This window comes from Gigantopelta aegis, chromosome 6, assembly GCF_016097555.1.
Source record: "Gigantopelta aegis isolate Gae_Host chromosome 6, Gae_host_genome, whole genome shotgun sequence".
NCBI classification, from domain to species: domain Eukaryota; kingdom Metazoa; phylum Mollusca; class Gastropoda; order Neomphalida; family Peltospiridae; genus Gigantopelta; species Gigantopelta aegis.
In genome coordinates, this window is record NC_054704.1 from 67322848 (window position 1) to 67343431 (window position 20584).

General features: G+C 35.7%; 1 protein-coding gene across 1 annotated transcript in view; it reads right to left on the minus strand.

The window, feature by feature from the left end:
* LOC121374949 (ubiquitin carboxyl-terminal hydrolase-like) overlaps window positions 1–20584 on the minus strand; it is a 59356-nt gene that overhangs the window by 12085 nt on the left and 26687 nt on the right. Inside the window, exon 8 of the mRNA XM_041502092.1 lies at window positions 12602–12660. Within this exon, the coding sequence (XP_041358026.1) occupies window positions 12602–12660 (59 nt within the window). The remainder of the gene's footprint in view (window positions 1–12601; window positions 12661–20584) is intronic.

Sequence of the window (20584 nt, forward strand, 5' to 3'; positions counted from 1 at the left end):
ATACAGCCCACGAAATAATCTCACCTTCATCCCCACCACACATTTCAAAAATTATTCCAGGTGCATGTGACTGATAATCATACCATTTTTTTTAAACATTAGCCAATGGCTAATTTGGCTACCGACAGCGCAAGCCCTGCTCATATGCCCTACAAGGTTCATGCCTGCAAAGTGCATTGGGCATATGTACTAACCAGTGTAATATGAATCCTGCGAACGTTTGCTACATAATTAAAAATGTACGTCACTTTCTCCAGAGACACGGTGGACATAACCCTTCTCCAAAGAACCGTGTTTGGCATTAATTCTGATGCTGCCCTTGAAATACTAGTCTAGTATGAAATATGTAAATCTTTAAGGTTAGCTATTTTAAAAAACAAAACAAAAAAACCCCATCAAATTGTCTTTAAGCAGTAAACTACAAGATGTGTAATGGACTTATATATGTAAATCTGTGTAATTAAGTGTGTAAATAACAATAAATATGTTCAATTCTGACACCTACACTGGCTTTCATGACAGCCAAAGTGGCCATTTTGAAAATTGGCTGCCACAACAATCACAGAATAAATCTATCCTATTTCAAAAATATTTCCTAAGATGTCCTAAAATACAAAATGACATGTTTTTATCATCAAAGACACATATTTGTCCTTGATGGTGATGTCTGATGATGATGTTAATATTGAGTAAAACCTTTTAGTTGAAACGCAGACATCACATTTGAGGACAGATAATATACCTAGTATGCTCACCAAAATGAAAAACATTTTCATATATTCCTTTATTTTACCTAAGAAACAAGAGAGAAATTAGGCATATGTAAATTTCATAATATAAACTAAATTAGCTTTTTTTTTAAAGAAAAAGAAGACTTTTTAAAACTATATTTAACTGAAAATGGCTATTAACATGTTTTATAAACCCTGTATACCATATTCATATATAATATTGACTTATCTGTACAATACTCATAACAAGCTATCCACTGATATACTACATGGCCATGTTCTAAAGAAAAACACCTTTTACATTCATGCTTTAAGTCAATTTTGTGTACTGACCTTGAACAAAGTTAAAATAACCTTGACCTTCATTAAAAAAAATAAAAATAAAATAGAACCATATTTTTTTGTTGTAATCTACATACTATAACAATTACAATCATGGATGGTTCCAAAAATTAACATTCAAGTCCCACAGAATTACATATGCCCCTACACTATTGGTCACGACATTGAACATGCATTTAGTTCTGTACTACTCTAATTTGACTACCACATCATTAAAAAAAATAAAAATAATAATAATATCAGCAGCAGCAGCTATAATATAATCGCTGGACCACTCTTTCTTTTTTTTATACTTGGCTTTCAGTTTAGGCAATAGATAAAGCCTTAAAATGTGAGGAACCAATTTCACAAAATGTCTCAAGTCTAGTTCTATACGTACACAAAAATCTACGTCTAAACCCAGAGCCCTCAAAAGTACCCGGTCTCCGGTGGCAAATCGCCGCCTGAAACAGCTTTTGCCGCCGCCTACTTTTCGTTGATGGTAAAAAAAAAAAGTGCTTTCTCTTCTTTAATAAAGTCTCAGAGGTTCGATTTTTCAAATGTTTCTTGGGGAGGGCCCCCAGACCCCCCCCCCCCCCCCCCCCCCCCCCCTTTGCCCCCTGCTATCATCACTGTTGTAGCCTGCTACTTCTTAAACTATTGAGGGCGCTGTAAACCACACTTTGTATTGCCAAGAACTGTACAACTTATTACTCCTGGAGCTGGGGACTTTTTGCATGCATAATAGGTCCCCTAAATTACCCTCCATATTTGGTGAGGGGACCACCTGGGCCATCATAAAAATCAGGGTGGACATTCTGATTCCTGGCAATAAGTGAGAAATTTGACCCTTCATACAAAATTAACATGGTGAAAAAGTTACAAAAAGTTACGGGTTGGTGAAATTACATTACTCATGGCGAGATATCAATATATCATAGCATTTCACACACCAAAATGAAGCTTGTAGTTGCCCTATAAATTAAAATAAAGATGTTTTAGATTGGATAATTTTCAAGGTCAACAGAGGTCAAATTATGATATCATGAGAGTGTTGCCTTTAAATTATGACCCCCTAAAATTGTAATAAGCCCTCAAAAGCGATTGAATTTTTTGCCATATTTAGTACTATCCCAGTGTAATTGTGTATATTAAGGATGTTGCTCAGTCTTAGGAAACTACCACTTTCAATGAATACAAAGGCTATATAAGTGGAACTCTGTACACTAGTCAGAATCATGATAGTAATTATTATCCGTGTAGAAATTTAGTTCATTTTTTAAGCTTCCCTACTTATTTTCCGGGGCGGATACATGGTTTATTGAAGGGGTGACTGGGCATGAAATGGGGCCCCAGAACATGTGTTAACTGGAACAATGGTACTAAATATGAGCGAGAGAATGTTGTTAAAATTCAATTCGTCATCAATGGGATGGAGAGGCATGACCTGGCTCCAGGGGCGGATCCAGGAAATATTTGGGGACTAAGGGAATAAGAGCACATGGACCAACGCTTAAAAGCGCAAACCTGATGATTTTTTTTTTAAACCCAAAGAAAGTGACACATGAATATATTTAGGTGGAATGGATTGCCTGCTGCTCACCAATACCCCCACCCCACCCCCACCCCACCCCCAACCTCTAGGCCACCCTTAATTTATGTGGATTGGAAATGTAAGCACAAGTCTTAAAAACTGGGCATTTTGCATTATAATCCATTAATATATGGCTCAATGTATATAGAAAATAACTTAATTACATTTTAAAAATAATTTACTTTACCAGTCGCGGATTCAGGTGTGTATCTTATACCTGATCTTCAAAGTGTTACAAATGTTAACAGGTGCAGAATTTTGGCAGGGGGTAAGAAAGTAATATTGACTTTTAAATAAGATGATAAGACTTCTTTAATGCCACCAAACTTGCCTACAATACATTAGTGTTACCCCACACCCATTAAGAAATTGAGATCCATGTCTGGTTGGTGTACTTTGGAATACTATAAATGTTCTTTTTTTTAAGTTGTGCCCCCAAATCTATATTTGTTGAAGTCTTATTATTCCACAACTGAATTTACAGCCAAGATTGTACGTTTGATGTGTTCAAACATATAAATATTTGACACAATATATATCCTTTGATAGATTCGACTTCATATCCTTCATGCTGTCTACAATCTGCAGAAACTATGTTGACTCAAAATAATTTATTAAGTAAACAATATATCAAGAGATCCTTGTTACCACTTTAGTCACGAATGGTATAATCGTAAACTGTTAAACAATTTTGCGATAAGAGCATACATTATTTCCAACACTCCAGCAAACCCTCTGATGCTGCATCCAGTTCTCTTGTAATTGACTCTTTTTTTTTGACACCATCGCTTAGGGTTCAAGCAGGTGAACCAGTAAACTTTCTGTAGGTGGAAAATTCTGGGGTTCAACCGATTCTTTGCTTGATGAATGATACTGTCTCCATGGATTTAGCATATCATTAACTGTTCATATCATCATCTGTCATATATAATCGGATACTAGATTTGCCTTCATGCTCTCAATATCTACACCTTTTTCTAATTCTACTCGGGTGCTCGTTATCTTTTGTTGACATCCCTGCTCATACCCATCATAAACAACACAACTATGTCGACTGTATGTTGTATTTGTTTTATTCGCCCATGCACTTTCTCAACAGCCAATTTGCTAATGTAGGACTATTATTTATTTAAATAGATGTTAAGGTCTAACGTCCCATGGGTCGTAGCTGAACAGACTCTTGAGTGAACATTTTTGTTCTTTCTTTTCTTTCTTTCTGAACACAGCAGCAAATCTATGTGCATAATATTATGTTTTAGCGTACTGTGTCGCCAATGCAATGAACTTTAAACCTTGCCATATATATTCTAGCTCAATCAAGAGTGCTGTATATCCTATAATATTATGTTTAGTTATACTAAAACAGAAACTGTGGTTTATCCATCAAATGTGCTGTATTCCCACTATGAACAGATTGCAATATTATGACAGGCCTACTAAGTTTTAAAATTTTACAAATTATGTTATTTTGTTGCTTTATCTGTGCATGTCAATCTGTTGATATATAATAATCAGTTTTAAGAGACAGGGTTTTGTAGTTGTTAAAATAGTTAAAGGATTCATGCAGATACACGCAATAGACTGTGGTAATACAAAGGCAAACTAGGCCTTCTTGACCAGAAATAAGGAGTGGACACTTGGATCCCTATCTAAATCCATGCAAATGTTTGAAAGAAAATATTGTAGATAAATTTAAGTGTCATTTCAATCGTTGTTTCAGTTGTCAATTGGGAGAGAAAAAGAGTAGGTCCATATTTATTTAAAATAGTCAGAAATGCATTAAATATACAGATATTCATATTCTACTTAGATACACTTATAGTCCGTCCCATTGGAAATGCCTTTTTTTCATGCTATGTAATTTACTACAATTTATTTATTTATGAGCCAATTGTTTTCTAAATTTGGATACAAAAATAGTTGGATTTTTTTGTTATTTCCAAAAAACTTTTACTAAACTGAAATTATTTACAAATTTGTTTTTTTTATAGAATGATGGGATGGACTATAGTTATCACTGTATTTTCAATCGTCGCGCACTGGTTAAATGACATCACACGTAATGTCACTTGGGATATTTTTGTTTATATTTCCAAAAATTTCTTAAAATATAAACACTTATAAAACATGGATACCAAAATCATTTCTATACAATTTTTTCCCCGGGTTCGACCACTTTTTCGCCTTCAGTGACCAGACTATTTGTTAAATTTCATCTACCAATGCTAAAGTGCAAAAGGATATCTGAAAAAAATTCTTGACGTTACCTGACCTTGATGGGCAGATATGGGGTCAAAGGTTATCAAGGTGCAACACTGTTTTGATCAGAATAACACATCATAAACAGTTCTCAAAAGCATAGGTAATTCAGAATATTTAATGATACATTTGTTTGCTGCATATTCAGCTCCTTTACTGGACACTGGCGAATCCAGAAAATCCAGGATGAGGAGGGTAATGACATGATTTCTCGTATTCTCCAACCTAAATAAATAAATTTAAAAATGTATATGTGTGAGTGTGAGTGTGAGTGTGAGTGTGAGTGTGAGTGTGAATGTGAGTGTGAGTGTGAGTGTGTGTGTGTGTGTGCATGTATGTATATATGTATATATATATATATATATATAACTGTTGCAAAATTTAGGGGGGCCCGGACTCCTGGGGCCCCCCTTAGATCCGCCACTGGTATATCTGAAAACCATTCACAACACCGAGGCTTTTCAGTGTTTCCTATACCAGTCATGGGGCACTGATTGAGACAGGGAAAACCCAATTAGAGATGACAGATTTGTAAATGTGTGATAGCTTATTTTATTTGACAATCAACTGTCATCTGTGAAGCTTGCAAGAGACCTGTCACTATCTCCAGTACAGCAAAGTTACAGCTAGTCTGCAGCCACCGACGTCTGCCCAACATGCTGGTCATGAATAATGCTAAATCACAACACGACTTACTCAATGACAACGAATCCCACTTTTATTATTTAATTACAAACACAGGTCTGTGCACATTGCATTATTTCAAACAAGAGTTAATTCCCGTTCACACAGGCCGAGCACCGAATTACCCCTGTCACAAACACGAAAGGAACAAAGGGAGATTAACTTTGAGAAAAACATCAAATAACAGTTACCCATCAGTCCAAGGTAGCTGTGACGTCTCTTGGTAGTCACATTGCTGGTTACTGCCCCCAGGATACCAACTGGTCACAGATTAATGAAGTTTAAATACAGACTGTTATCAACTAAGCTAACATAACAAAGCCTTTGGGGGTCAAACGGCAACAGGTCACTTGGTGCACAAGTTAATTAAACAAGTACAGTTGATAGTTGGAAGAAAACAAATGGTCCACCAGTTTAATTGTATTTAAAGTTGATGACTTTAAAAATCAAATTATTGAGAATTATTTAAGTTTTATGTATATTATGTATAAGCTATTTTATTTTCAAATCACTTGTATAATTATATAATAATATATTTATAAGGTTTACAAAACTTCAAGCACAATTTGATGAAACGATAGTTTAAAAACAATGTGAATTTTGCTTCAAATCAGTGGATTTTACCAACCACAATAAAGGCTAATTAAACATAATGACAATTTGATTTTTGCCAATATATTATGAAACATACACACCAAAATGAAGTTCATTTAGTACCATTTACTTGGTGATTGATAGTTATAAACTTAGAAACCAATTACAGACCAGTTACGTTCCCCCTACCCTGATCCAGCCAGTTCCTAAAATATATCAAGGGTCACGGTATATGCTGCCCTGCCTCTGGGCCAGAGCATATTATAAACAATAGCTTGCTGTTAATTCCCTAAAGTATATCAAGGGGGTCGCGGCATATGCTGCCCTGCCTATAGCAAGAGCATATTATAAACAATACCTTGCATCTAGTTCCCTAAAGTATATCAAGGGTCGTGGTATATGCTGCCCTGCCTATGGGCCAGAGCATATTATAAACAATACCTTGCTGTTAGTTCTTAAAGTATATCAATGGTCACGGTATACGCTGCCCTGTCTAGGGCCAGAGCATATTATAAACAATACCTTGCTGTTAGTTCTTAAAGTATATCAAGGGTCATGGTATATGCTGCCCTGCCTATGGGCAAGAGCATATTATAAATAGCTTGCTGATATTCTGCAGGTTTTCTTTTTCTCCGAGTCTCAGTCTAGACCAAGTGTTGTTAAAACAAACTGTGAAGAAAAAACCCAACAAAAAAACACACAGCCAGTTTAAAATGTGCTGAGGCATGTTAAACATTCCTTTCCTCTTTCTTTTTTTGATTGACAGCTAGAACAATCCATGTGCAAGTCTGGGTATTTTTTGTATCCAGAAATAATACTGTTCAACCGGGTGCAAAATATAATGATGCAACAAACATGTTATTAAGTTCAAAATATGTAACAAAGCAACTGATGTAGCATCAAATATCACAGATCAGCCTCTGTTATGGGGATTATACTCTATTATGAGTTACATGAAAAGAGAAAACCCCCAATCTATTCACACAAAAAAGAAATTTCCCAATGTTACTCAAACGAACCCAGTTTTAATTGTGTAAGCACAAGCACGGTCAAATTAGCGCCAACAATACCCAGCTTTGTCGTAAGCATTTGCGAACTCTGTAAAAGATTTCTTCAGTGAAAAGACTCCATCTCGGTGTGCACTATACACTTGTAAACGGGAATGTTAATTGTTTTCTTCGGATAAACAACAAGGAAGACAGAGGTCTAAGGTTATCACTTTGATACATAACAAAATCCCCCATTATTTCCACAGCCAGAGTTAGACTCTACGGTCGACGACAGTCACTCTTCGCACACTTGTTTTGGCTTTGTACGCAATAAATAAAACATATTTTACCTTAAAGGCACTCAATCACAGATTTAGTGGGCCTTATTTCTCTAAATATGGATTATAAATGATAATTACATTAATTTGGAATACCAAACCTCACTATTGTATCACCAAAAAAACATGATTGAGGGAATCCCATGACAACCTGTGAGCAGCTTCATTTTCAAAAATTGGAACTCTTTTATGAGGAGTCTAAAACGTATGACAAAACCAAGTATTGATGAGGCTATATATATATATATGACAGCCGTGTAAAGTACCATTGAATTTTATATACAGTGCACGACCGCTGTGTATAGAGACTTTAAAATAATTTAAAATATATTATTTCTTGACAAAAAAACAAAAACAAAAAATAACCTGGTGAATACGCTGAAATAAAATAATAAATAGTTGGAACATAAACTCACGATTTTTGTTTTATTATTATTATTATTTGTTTTATTTAATTTCTTCTTTCATTTTTTTTATTATTGTGTTTTTTGGGGTGGGTGTTTTGGGGTTTTTTTTTACGGAGCTATCATACACAGGACCACTGTGGGCACGTGTGCAGGAATTTTAACAAGGGGGGGTCTAGACTAAGGTGGGCAATGTTTACAGGGGGTGACATGCTCCCCCAGACAATTATCGGGGGAAAATAAAAATAATTTTTTTTTGCTTAGCCTAAGCAGGGGATTGAGCAAGCGATTATTATTATTATTATTTATTTTATTTTATTTAAAAAAAAAAATTGGGGGGGGAGGGAGGGAGGAGTGAGGGTTATTTTGTTGTTTAATTTGTTGTTGTTGGTTTCTTGTTTGTTTTTGTTTTGCTTTTTCACAGAGCTCCATACACAGTACCACTGCAGACGCGCGTGCAGGGATTTTAGCATAGGGAGGGGGGGTCTACATGGAGGTGAGCAAGGGGTCAAGACATGTTCCCCAAAAAATGTATCACAAAAAAAAATTGATTGTGCAAGGAGATTGGTATGTGCCTGCACTGACAAAAAACATTGTGGCACAATCATTTTTGCTTAATACACAACATAATGTCTTGCGTTAATAGAAAATGAAGCCTTGTCTATTTCTTTACTAGTACGTTGATTACAATGTCGTGTAAAAAGTTACCTCATTGACCTCATTAATATTCATCTAATTTGCAGTTATCAAATTTCAAACGTAAAAATATGGCTTGTCCCCCACTCCTGTATATATATTATCTGCAGGTATTTAAAACTATACCGTTACTATACAGATAGTGATTGGCCACCACTTTGAGTGTAATTAGTGATGCACTAGCAAGTTGCTTCCAGTTGTTTACGACTAAACCACCTGCTATATGTAATACAGTTCGTGGCTAATATATAATTTAAAATAATAATAATAGTAATAATACTTCTGAGAATGCCGCCATATTTAATGGGACATACCCTAGTTTTTAAACTCTAAGGCATATTTTTTACTATTAAAGCCGTTTTTGATAACTAAAATCATAATTTACTTATACTTTATTGTTTAGCTTATCCATTTCCGTATATTCAAAGTGTTTTTGGTCATCCTGATGTTTTTAATATCATAAAAGGCATTTCTCATATTTTTAAAAATGCATGTGCGTCTGAGAAGTAACAGTTATGGAGTAGTGTTTTAGTCTATTTTTAGAGGGTATTTCACCATTTCACCATTTCAAAGTCACAGACTCATGTTTCACTAAATTGTAACTTTATCCAAATGTGTTATAGGTTACCCATGGGGTTATGGCATATTTTATATAATAATAAATTTGACAGAGTGAAAAAGGAATGTGGTGTTTAGATTTTTTCGCGTACAACAAACGATAAATTTACCTGTACACGCAAAGGCCTAACTAGTCGGGATCGTCGCTGTTTAAAATGCTTCTGTTACTAAGTTAATTAATGTATAAGCCTATTATCGTTCAGTACATGTTTATATAATTTTTTATAACTTATTTTCTTCTTTTTTTCTTTCAATTTACCCTATTTCGCAGAGAACGGTCAAGCGTTCTGATTACACAAGCTTGGCAACTCGTTTTGACATTGCAGTTATTCGGGGGTTGCCCATCACATGACTACAAAAATAATACATCACACCTCTTCTCTCCTAATAGCCATTAGTTTTTCCTGAATTATGGACCGTCGACATAATTCAATTATTTTTACAAAATATCAGTAATAAGTGGGTTATGGTAGTTATGTAGATGGTTAAATAAAGTACTTTTAGCGACAAATCAAATGTATATATTTTCAGATAAGACTTTGTTAGGTCATTAATTAGGTCAACCATCCGTGACAGAGTGCCTTTAATTTCACTTGAAATATATATTTTGTTAAAAGGTACAATTTTTTAATCACAAGATTTTCTTCAAACACCTTCAGGTGCATTAGTAATGTTCAAACCAAAAAAATTTAATAGCAATTTTGCATTGGCATTTTTCTAACATATCAAAGACTGTGGTATGTGCTACCCTGTCTGTAGGATGGTGCATATAAAAGATCCCTTGCTACTAACGGAAAAATGTAGCGGGTTTCTTCTCTAAGACTATATGTCGAAATTACCAAATGTTTGACATCCAATATTCAATGATTAATAAATCAATATGCTCTAGTGGTGTTGTTAAAACAAAACAAACTGTATTTTGATTTGGAAAAAAAAAATCATCCGCAAACTTTTGTGACTGGCTTCACCGATTCAATTTGAGGATAAAAAAATGTTCATATCCCAATGAATGTAAAAGAAGTAACAGACAATCCTTAAATGCAACTAAAATAAATGCATTAGTATCAACATTCATAAATTGAACTCCATGTTAGATGTCACGGTTAAACAACTGTTTGTGTCCTTAAAGAAACCACAAAAACACAACGGAATAATTTGGTGTATAACATTGTATTTGGATATTAGAGAGAGAGAGAGAGAGAGAGAGAGAGAGAGAGAGAGAGAGAGAGAGAGAGAGAGAGAGAGAGAGAGAGAGAGAGAGAGAGAGAGAGAGAGAGAGAGAGGGAGGGAGGGAGAGAGAGGGAGAGAAAGACAGACAGACAAACAGAGAAAGACATAACGGAGGCAAACACAACAGAGAAGAAACTGGCTGCTACCAGATAGGTTAATAATACTGTAAAAAAAAAAGAATAATAAAAAAAAAAGCAAGGAATTTTGTACATGTACTTTTCCACATTTTATATATGCTAATCATACTGCAAAAAAAAAATGCAATGGATCTTTTACATGTACTTTCCCAGACTGTTCAGTATATACCACGACCTATAATATATATACCAGTTGAGGGGAAGTGGTATACATGAATATTCCTGCGTCCTGTCACACATTAAGACAAGCACTCTACCACTGAACTGCATCCTTCCTCTGAAGTTGTCGAGGACTACCAGATCTGAAAAGTTGGTACCTGTATGGGCCAACACTAACAATGTTGAGGTTAAGGCCTCACATACTTTTCACCACAGTTAATTAAAGGAAACCAAGATAAAGCAGGTTCTGGCAAATATTGTGGATTTATTTATATATATATATATATATATACAGTATATATACAGTATATATATATATATATATATATATATACATACATATACATACATATACATACATACACACACACTGTAATCAGTTCATTATTTTATCAATGAATCAACTCGCAGAGATTAAACAATAGAGTAACAAAACAGAAATATAAATTTTCATCAGACATCAAATTTTCATGAGATGTCAAAAGACAGCAATGTTTCCCCCACCCATCAAAGCTTTTTACACTTCATAACAGGTTTTTACACCACTCGCTATCCAAAAATATACATGTCAGATCAATGTAAATTCCATGTCTATTTTTATTCTAAACTGCTTGAAATCCATTATCTATGTGACAGTCGTCATAATAATATATCAAATAAATAACACAAATTACTTAACAGAAGGACAGGAATGTTTGTTTAATGAAATCTCAGCACATTTTAAAACAAAACCTAATTAGTGTCTAACATATGGTCATTGTAACCTTTTGTCCAGACAGTGAGAGACGAAACCTGCTGTCGCCAATTAGGTTACTTCGACCAAATAACAAGAAGAGATTTTGTGTATTCACTTTTCTACAGACAATACAGCAGAAACCAATATCAGGGCTCGACCTTACCGGTAGCCCAGAGTATTTTGGCTACTAATTTCTCACTCGGACTACCAGATGTCTAAACCCAGTAGTCCACTGGGCTACTAGATTTTGTTTTGCACATCCAGTTACTCTGCAATCAACAAGATGCTTAAACACCTAACAAAAACCCCCAACTCAACCTAAAATAACGTTTGAATAAAAATAAATGATTTTGCTATTTTCTCTCCTTTTTAAAAAGTTTATTAAAATTATGGGCTACCAATTTTACCGAGAGCTACCAGATTTCATAACCTGGAAAGCCTGGTGGGCTACCACTTTAAAAAGTTAAGGTCAAGGTCTGAATATGGTTGTCATACAACTCATGGCGCACTGATTGGGAAGGGGACAGTTTGCTTTTCCAAGCAGAATCTTTCTTTCACCTTCCATTTTTATATAATGATTATTATTATTATTTATTCAATATTTTGCTTAATATATAATAGTTTGTTTATACACAAACAGGTATATTATTATTATGAACAAGATATTTATTACACATTACAAGTTGGAATTTAAAACCATTTTAAATATATATATACTGATGGAAAGAAATATGGGAACATATGGTATTTGAGACCAAATGTAATTTACTACTGGAGTAGTTATTCCTGTATAAAATACAGAGATGTATTGTGGTACTGCATGTCAGTACTGTGGGGTTGACGTCCAGTAACATGGTTAATTTCCTGATACTTGTGGACGAGGATTTTGGTTGTAGTCAAAACATTTGATGTTACTACTAGCGTGTTCCTTTATTTCTATCCATCAGTATATCTTGTTCACTGTACATTGATCCTTATTCTTAGAAAATACTTTGAAATCTTATAAAAAAGAAAGTATAAATCTTATTGTCTGATAACAGCACTTATCTGTTATATTTTAATCAATCTTACTGTGTAAGAAGTTAGTATAAAACAAACCAGCAATACTTACTGAAAGAAAGGTGTCAGGAGTTGTCTTCCCATGATCAATTGGGCCATCTTTTCTTCCATCTGCAATAGAAATAATGCAAGCAGATGAAGGAAGGAAGGAATGTTTTATTTTAACGACACACACAACACATTTTAATTATGGTTATGTGGCATAAGGACCACATAGATAATAAGAGCAGAAACCGTTGCCATCATGCAGTGGGCTACTCTTTTCGATTAGCAGAAAGGGATCTTTTATATACAATATACCAAACAGGATAATACATACACCAGTTGTGGAACACTGGATGGAATGAGAAAGAGTCCAATGACAGGGATTGATCCTAGATGGACCGTGCATATGGCTACGTCTCCCCCCCCCCCCCCAGCAGTTATTAAGATTATTTAAAATAAACCCCACACAATTCACCAGTAGGGCTATTAGTACAACAATGGCATAGAGAGATCCAAGAAATTTCTTGAAATATTCTCACACTGTGTTTTTCACACATTTAAATAAATTATGAAGTAAAAGATATTGTATGCACATGAACAAGATATAAAATATAGCGTAACATATTTACATTCATATCTATTCAATGCATACAGATACAATGTATAAATGCCATATCTGTGTAACAAATATTTGTACATATTATAAAAAATGTGTACATCCACAGTGAGTTACAAAACAGTGTTGGTGTTACAAAGTTTATCTGATCGTTAAAACCTGTATTTCAAAAAACAAATTTATATATATATCACTGTAGAATCATTATGTATTGTGTCATGAAAGTATTGCGAGATTCCAACAGCAGTGAAAACTACAGATAAAAAGTATTGTGATGTCAGCTATGCAACATTAGCTATTACACAAAGACAGACTGGCCATTAACATTTTTTCTGCACCCCCAGATAGCAACATAGAGCATTATATTTCACACCAACTGTTTGTATGTCGGATATGCAAATTTAAATGTACCCGAATACCCAATCACATAAAGTATTGCAGCATTACTAACAACTACTCAAAAAACAATAAAACTTTTGTTTTAATTCTGAATGCTTAAAAGCTGCGTGTGACACATATTGTTTCAATTAATAGGAATAGGGAACATTTACAGAGTAGTATGCAGATATTTAAAAACAAATATATCTGTTTACTTGTGTAATCTGTGTAATCAAACCCATTCATGCCTGGTGGATTGTTCCCTGTATTAGAAAACCGTTGATAGACAAAGAAATACATGGCTGGTGTTGGCGAGTTTTGTTAAGACAATAACTTAATGTATGATGATCAAAATTCGTTTTGTGTGGTTTTCCGTTTATTGAATGACATGGTAATAATGTAATAAAGTAATGCACTGAATTTTGCTTGTGTATGTGTAGCAAATTCACCATATTATTGCTTGAATAAAGTATAGCATTCATAATATTCATTCGCAGTTTTCATAATACTTCAAATGTTGTTCACAAAACTTTCATCATCATTTATGGTGTGTAAACTTCAAAAGAAGCTGCTTTTGGGTGGATTAAAATAAAGGGGAAGAAAAGAAATATATTTTCATTTAACCCAGTCAGGTATGGGTAAACACAAAAAAAAAAAAATTATGTTTTAGCAGAACAGATTAACAGTCATAACACACAAATAAAAGAAAAATGAAAACAAAAACAAACATTACCAAGACTGTTATCAGTTACTTTATTTCTGATAGCAAGCCAGCTGTCATTTTACATCAATGCACGATTTCCTAAAACCAGATGTAAATTTCACAACTGCTGACGCAAAACACTATCAAAAATAATAACCCGGCCAAACCATATCAACAAATCGTGACAGCCTGTTTTAAGAATCATGTCAATACCATATCAATATCTTGTTAGGAATAATGTGTTAGAATGCTGGTAACTTTTTTTTAACAGCTGCAGTTTTTACAATACAAATTTAGAGAGAGATAGGGGGGGGGGAGGGGGGGGGGGGGGGGGGAGGGGGGAGGGGGAGAGAGAGAGAGAGAGAGAGAGAGAGAGAGAGAGAGAGAGAGAGAGGAGGGAGGGAGGGAGGGGGGGAGAGAGAGAGAGAGAGAGAGAGAGAGGTGGGGAAGGGAGGGAGAGAGAGGTGGGGAAGGGAGGGAGAGAGAGAGAGGTGGGGAAGGGAGGGAAGCAGGGAGAGAGAGAGAGGTGGGGAAGGGAGGGAGAGAGAGAGAGAGAGAGAGAGAGAGAGAGAGAGAGAGAGAGAGAGAGAGAGAGAGAGAGAGAGGTGGGGAAGGGAGGTAGAGAGAGAGGTGGGGAAGGGAGGGAGAGAGAGAGAGAGGTGGGGAGGGAGATAGACTTTTCTCACCCCAACAATTTTGGCTTTGATAAGATCTTGACAGTGTTGAAATGTTAAATGTGGTTTTGTTTAATGACACTACTAAAGCTCATTGATTAAATCATCATTGACTAATAGATGTCAAACATTTGATAATTCTGACAGTCTTCAGAGGAAATCTGCTACATTTCTCGCACTAGCAGCAAAGGGATCTTTTATATGCACTTTAGGCCACACTTTTTTTTTCTTTAGGATTATGGATTTTTTTTTCAATGTCGGAAGATGGAATAAAAATTTAAATAAAATTCACCCAATGCCTGTTGTTATTTTTATTTTTTTGGTATTACGGATGTTTTCAGTAAGAAGTTCGGGATGGAAGAGAAATAAAAATAAAAAAGATCCAAGAAGGTTCCCAGCCTTGATATACTGAAGCCAGGTATTGCATGCTGTGTATGAGATGAAACTACTATCCACCAGCCACAAAGGAATATGAAAAGAATAAGCCTATGACAGCAATTTACATGCGACAAAGTGCACAGTGCATTGTGATAGTGTGGCTTCTTTTTTGCCCTTTAATAATATTATCTAAAATTAATTTATGTTTTTTTGCTTTACCTGCAAAGAGTTTTGATAAATGTCAAGTGCGTTCTGCGTAATGGCACTATTTCGAGATAATCTTAAAAAGGGCAATACATACACTCAAAAGAAACATGGCAAAAAAAACCTTAATATATCTAATGGACTGTGCACTTTATTTCATCTAATTTGAGAAAGTATTTGGTGAGATATTAACAAAATTGTAATTAAAATACATCTGATTTCAGTTCTTAAAAAATGACGTCACTACATGTATGTTGTTTTGGGACGTAGATTGGCCACGCTGAATGCGTTTGGTCTAAATTCCGAACTTGTCGACAGATGAAACGAAATGTCAGCAAAGTTGGGGTAGGGCATAAAATAAAATATTAACACCATTCTAAGCATACTTTGCACTATTTTTAATGAAAATTCATCAAGATAAAATTTAAATATACATATTAATTAATACATGAAATGTTAGGGGGGAGAATGATTTTTCGGCACTCCGTTTCAGATGGGATTAAATTCCACTTTTCTATACACCACTCCACTTCAGGTTCTAATAGACCAAATCAATTCCTATTGCCGAAATGTTAACGTTTACTAATAATAAACTGATATAAGCAGCATATCAACACACCCAGAAAGTACAGCAATAAAAAGTGTGGCACCTCACATCTAATCTACCTGCAAGAAAATGGGGGGTCACATACTATTTAAGAGATTTAATTAATGTTTTTAATAGCAACCGTCATTTTTGCTGAAAATTGCAGTTCCATTTTTGGGGGGACCCTGCATTAGTTTCAACCTCTGGTATATACTGCATAACAACTGTATAACAAATAAAAGTGTATTTATTTAATGTCAATTGATAACAGTATTTGCACAAATAATCAATGTCACATATTACTACCAATCACACATACAGCTGCTTTTACTCTGTAAATATTTGACGGTGCACCTCAAACTTTGACACAGAACTCTCTTCTTTGGTACTAAGCAACCTTCAGGTTGCACCGCAGCAAATAAAATGCATGTACTTCCGGGTCGAAGCTGAAAGTGCACCGACAAAATCTTACGGAGTTGGAATTGGATGGGGCCTGTAAAGGCTGATCTACATGTAGCTTATTTCAAGGCTTGTACTTTTATTTATTTCATATTTTCCCTGACACTGCTGCTGTAAAAGTCGTAAGCAGGCAGAAAAATTAAATAAAAAATCAGCTGAAAACTGAATTTTATTTTTGTTTTCATTCTGGCAAAATGAACGTTGGCGGATCCGTAATCTGAAAATAAAAGTGTGGCCTTACCACAGACAGAGATGGGATGTAGATTAGCGGTAAAGTGCTTGCCTGATGCTTGGTTGGTCTAGGAGCACTCCCTATCCGGCTGTATTTCGTTCCAGTCAGTGTTACACAACTTGTGTAATAAAGGCTGTCGTATGTACTATCCTGCCTGTGGGATGCTGCATATAAAATATCTGCTACTAATCAGAAAGAGTAGCCCATGCATGGTGGCAGCAATGTCCAATGCCATATAACCGTAACTACTGTTGAACAATCAAGCTGATGACTGTGGTTCAAATCTCATCAAAGTGGCTCACATTTTCATTCATCTTCCTCATGATCATCTATCATCCTGTGCCTATCATTCTCATTATCTTAATATAAAAAAAACCTTTCCAATTTTTCTCACAATGTCAATCTGTTTCTTCAGACTCTGTCTTCTAAGCTGTCCACAATATTGCCTACCTGTCTCAACTTCCTCTTAAAAATTCCAGAAGTAACCACTGAACACTCTCTGAAGTGGTCAGAGCCCACAACTAAAACTGATGGGAAATGGCAGGTGTGTGGCACAGATAGCCACAAGAGACAAGCACATGCTGCAGTTGGAGAATCTAGGACTGGGATGTGGAGGTGGACAGCAAAAGAAGTTGAAAGATATGAGGAGCTGCTAGATCGGGAAGAAATGAGATGAAATTCAAAAGGAGATAATAAAAAGGAGCAGTGGAATTAAAAAACATAATAATAATAAAAAACATAACCATAATTAAAATGTGTTGAGTGCATCATTAAATAAAACATTACTTCCATTTTTTTTCTTTTACCACAGACTGGATGGCACATACCGGTTGTGGGTCACTGGTTTGGACAGAAAAAACACCCAGCTGATTTGCTGAGGTTGTTTGATCTTATGAGCGAAGCACATCAGGCAAACATTTACTAAAATAGATCCTGTCCCAAGGATTAAGGAATGTTTTGCATGTATGATTAGATCATAATTAATTGAAATGTGTGTAATGGGTTGGATTAACACTTTGTTTTAGACCAACTACCAACGATACTGCACCCATTGGAGAAGATGCTGTTTGATTAATAAAGTTATTGCTCTTATCAAGTGAACAAAAATACATTGATTTGTCCCTAAATGTACTTTATTCAACCATCTTCATAACAACCATACTCCATTTATTAATCAAATTTTGTAAAAATAATTGAATTATTGCAATGGTCCATAATTCAAAAATTAAAATTTTGCCGAGAGGGATGACATGGATTTCACTCCATCATGGTTCAGTTACGGTGATGCGATGGTTTCCAACAATTTATTTATTATCCATTTTTTTAGAAATAAGGTCCTTAAATCTGTGACAGTATGCCTTTAAAAGGCTGAACAAGACTTTCCTATGATGTTCAGAATCTAAAAGAAAATTCATGTTGAAAATATGTGATTTATCCATGATAAAAGTTCAGTTATCTAGAACAATGAAAAGTCTGTGTGAGTGACCTACTAATAGTAAGTCTATAGTCTGTCCCATCATTCTATAAATATGTGGGGGGTTTTGTAAATAATTTCAGTTTGGTTTGACGTAAGAAGAAAAGTAAAAATGTTTTGGAAATAACTAAAAAATACTATTTTGGGGTCCAATTTACAAATCAATTGGCTCAGAAATAAATAACGTGTAGTAAATTCCATAGCATAAAAAAAGATGTTCACTATGGGATGGACTATAGAACCATGAAAAGTATGTCACTGTGACCTAGTAACTCCCATCTCAAGCTGTACATGCATGTTCAATTAATAAATGTTTTGAGTTTTCTGCAAAATATAGATCTTGTTAGCACTTCACAGATGAATATCATATACTACTCAAAAGAATTTAAGGGTCAAAAATGTATAACCAAATAAGTTTCAGTGTATTAGATTGATGAAGTAAACTACACCAATTTTTTTTTTTATTGTTCCATATTTACAAAAAAACACAAATAAACGTCACTGTATACAAGAAAGTCACATGACATGCTGTCAAAGTTGAAGGTTGTCAAACATTGATTTTACACATTAGAACATTCGTTTAATAGTGTGTGAATCCACCCCTGGCGCGAATACACTCGACACATCGTTGCCTCATGCTGTTGATCAGACTTCTGAAGAACTCTTGGGGAATGGCCTGCCACTCTGCCATAAGAAGTTGACCCAGATCATGAAGGTTGGCCGGAGGGGCATGGTTATCCCGAACTCTCCTGCCTAATTCGTCCCAGGCGTTCTCTATTGGGGCCAAGTCAGGCGAATATGCTGGCCAATCCATCCTGGCGATACCTTGTTGTCTGAGAAAGTCCGTTACCACGCTGGCGCGGTGGGGTCTGGCATTGTCATCCTGCAGAACTGCCCCGCCGCCAATCTGCTGAAGGCCTGGGAGAACCAACGGCCAGATAATCTCATTCAGATAGCGGATTCCATTCAGATTGCCATCCACCACATAAAGGGGGGTCCTGTGGTGGATAGAGATGCCACCCCACACCATGACGCTGCCACCACCGAACCGGTGACGTTGTCTAACGTTAACGTCAGCGAAGCGCTCCCCAGGACGTCTGTAGACCGAACCCGACCGTCGTTGAACTGATAACTAAACTGGGACTCATCAGTGAACATCACTCGACCCCACTGAACACGTTGCCACCGCAGATGAAGCGTGCACCAGTGACGTCTGGCCGTTCTGTAACGTGGTAGGAGTGGTGGTCGAACAGCCTGGCGACGGCAGCGTAGATTGACTCTCAGACGATTGCGTATGGTTTGATCAGACACTCAAGTTCCAGTCGCAGTCCGCAGATTGTCACGTAATCGGCGTGCAGTGGTTGTGCTTTGACGTAGCCATATTGGTGATGTGTAGCGGTCCTCTCTATTGTGTAGTGCTTCGGTGTCTTCTTCCTGATGATTTCGAACAGAATTCGTTGCTTGGTACCGTTGCCACAGTCGGCCAACGACACTCTGACTGACACCAAGTCTCAGAGCAACATTTCTTTGCGTATTGCCATCCTGAAGCCAAGCAATAGCCCTTCCTCGATCTTCGATAGTCAGTTGAAGTCATACCATTGTCGAATTTGGAGTGTGCACCGTACACGAACGCAAGCTCCAATTATACGGAAATTCAGCATTGGGAACATGGAATACACATGCAAAGCGTGCAAATGAAGCGCTTTGTGAAAAAGCAAGTTATGGGCACTTAGCAGACCTTTCGCTTTCGCCCTAATTTATGTGCAAATGTAAGCATGTTTTCGCCATTAGAACTAGTCGACAGTGTCAATGACAGAGGATTTTAATTCATTTATGGGTTGCTTAGACCCACTTTCGTCAAAATGGAACAATACCATGCGTGACATTATGTTCTAGCTAATATAATTGACATTCAGAAAATAATGTCGAAAATATCGTCTGACCCTTAAATTCTTTTGAGTAGTATATATGGAAGCCAAAATTGTGACATACATAATCCACAGTGTGCTCTCCCACTGAGAAGCTAACTGGTATGTACAGGTCTTGCAATTCTACTGTCTCAGGGTTTCTGCCAAAGGGTACGAACGGTAAAATTACATACCCTAAAATGTTGGAAATTAATGAATATCTTTTTATAATTATTAGAAAGATTATAGTAAAACAACTTCTGTTTAAAAATTCAAGATTTCAAGCCCATAATATAACCTAGCAGTGGCACTTATGTTCGGTTATTATTTTATTACGTACCCTTAAATTATTGTTAGTCAAAATTTATTCTGCCCCTTTATTTGTATATTTTCAATGTATACATATAGACTAATGTATACAACTGTGATAATTTATTTA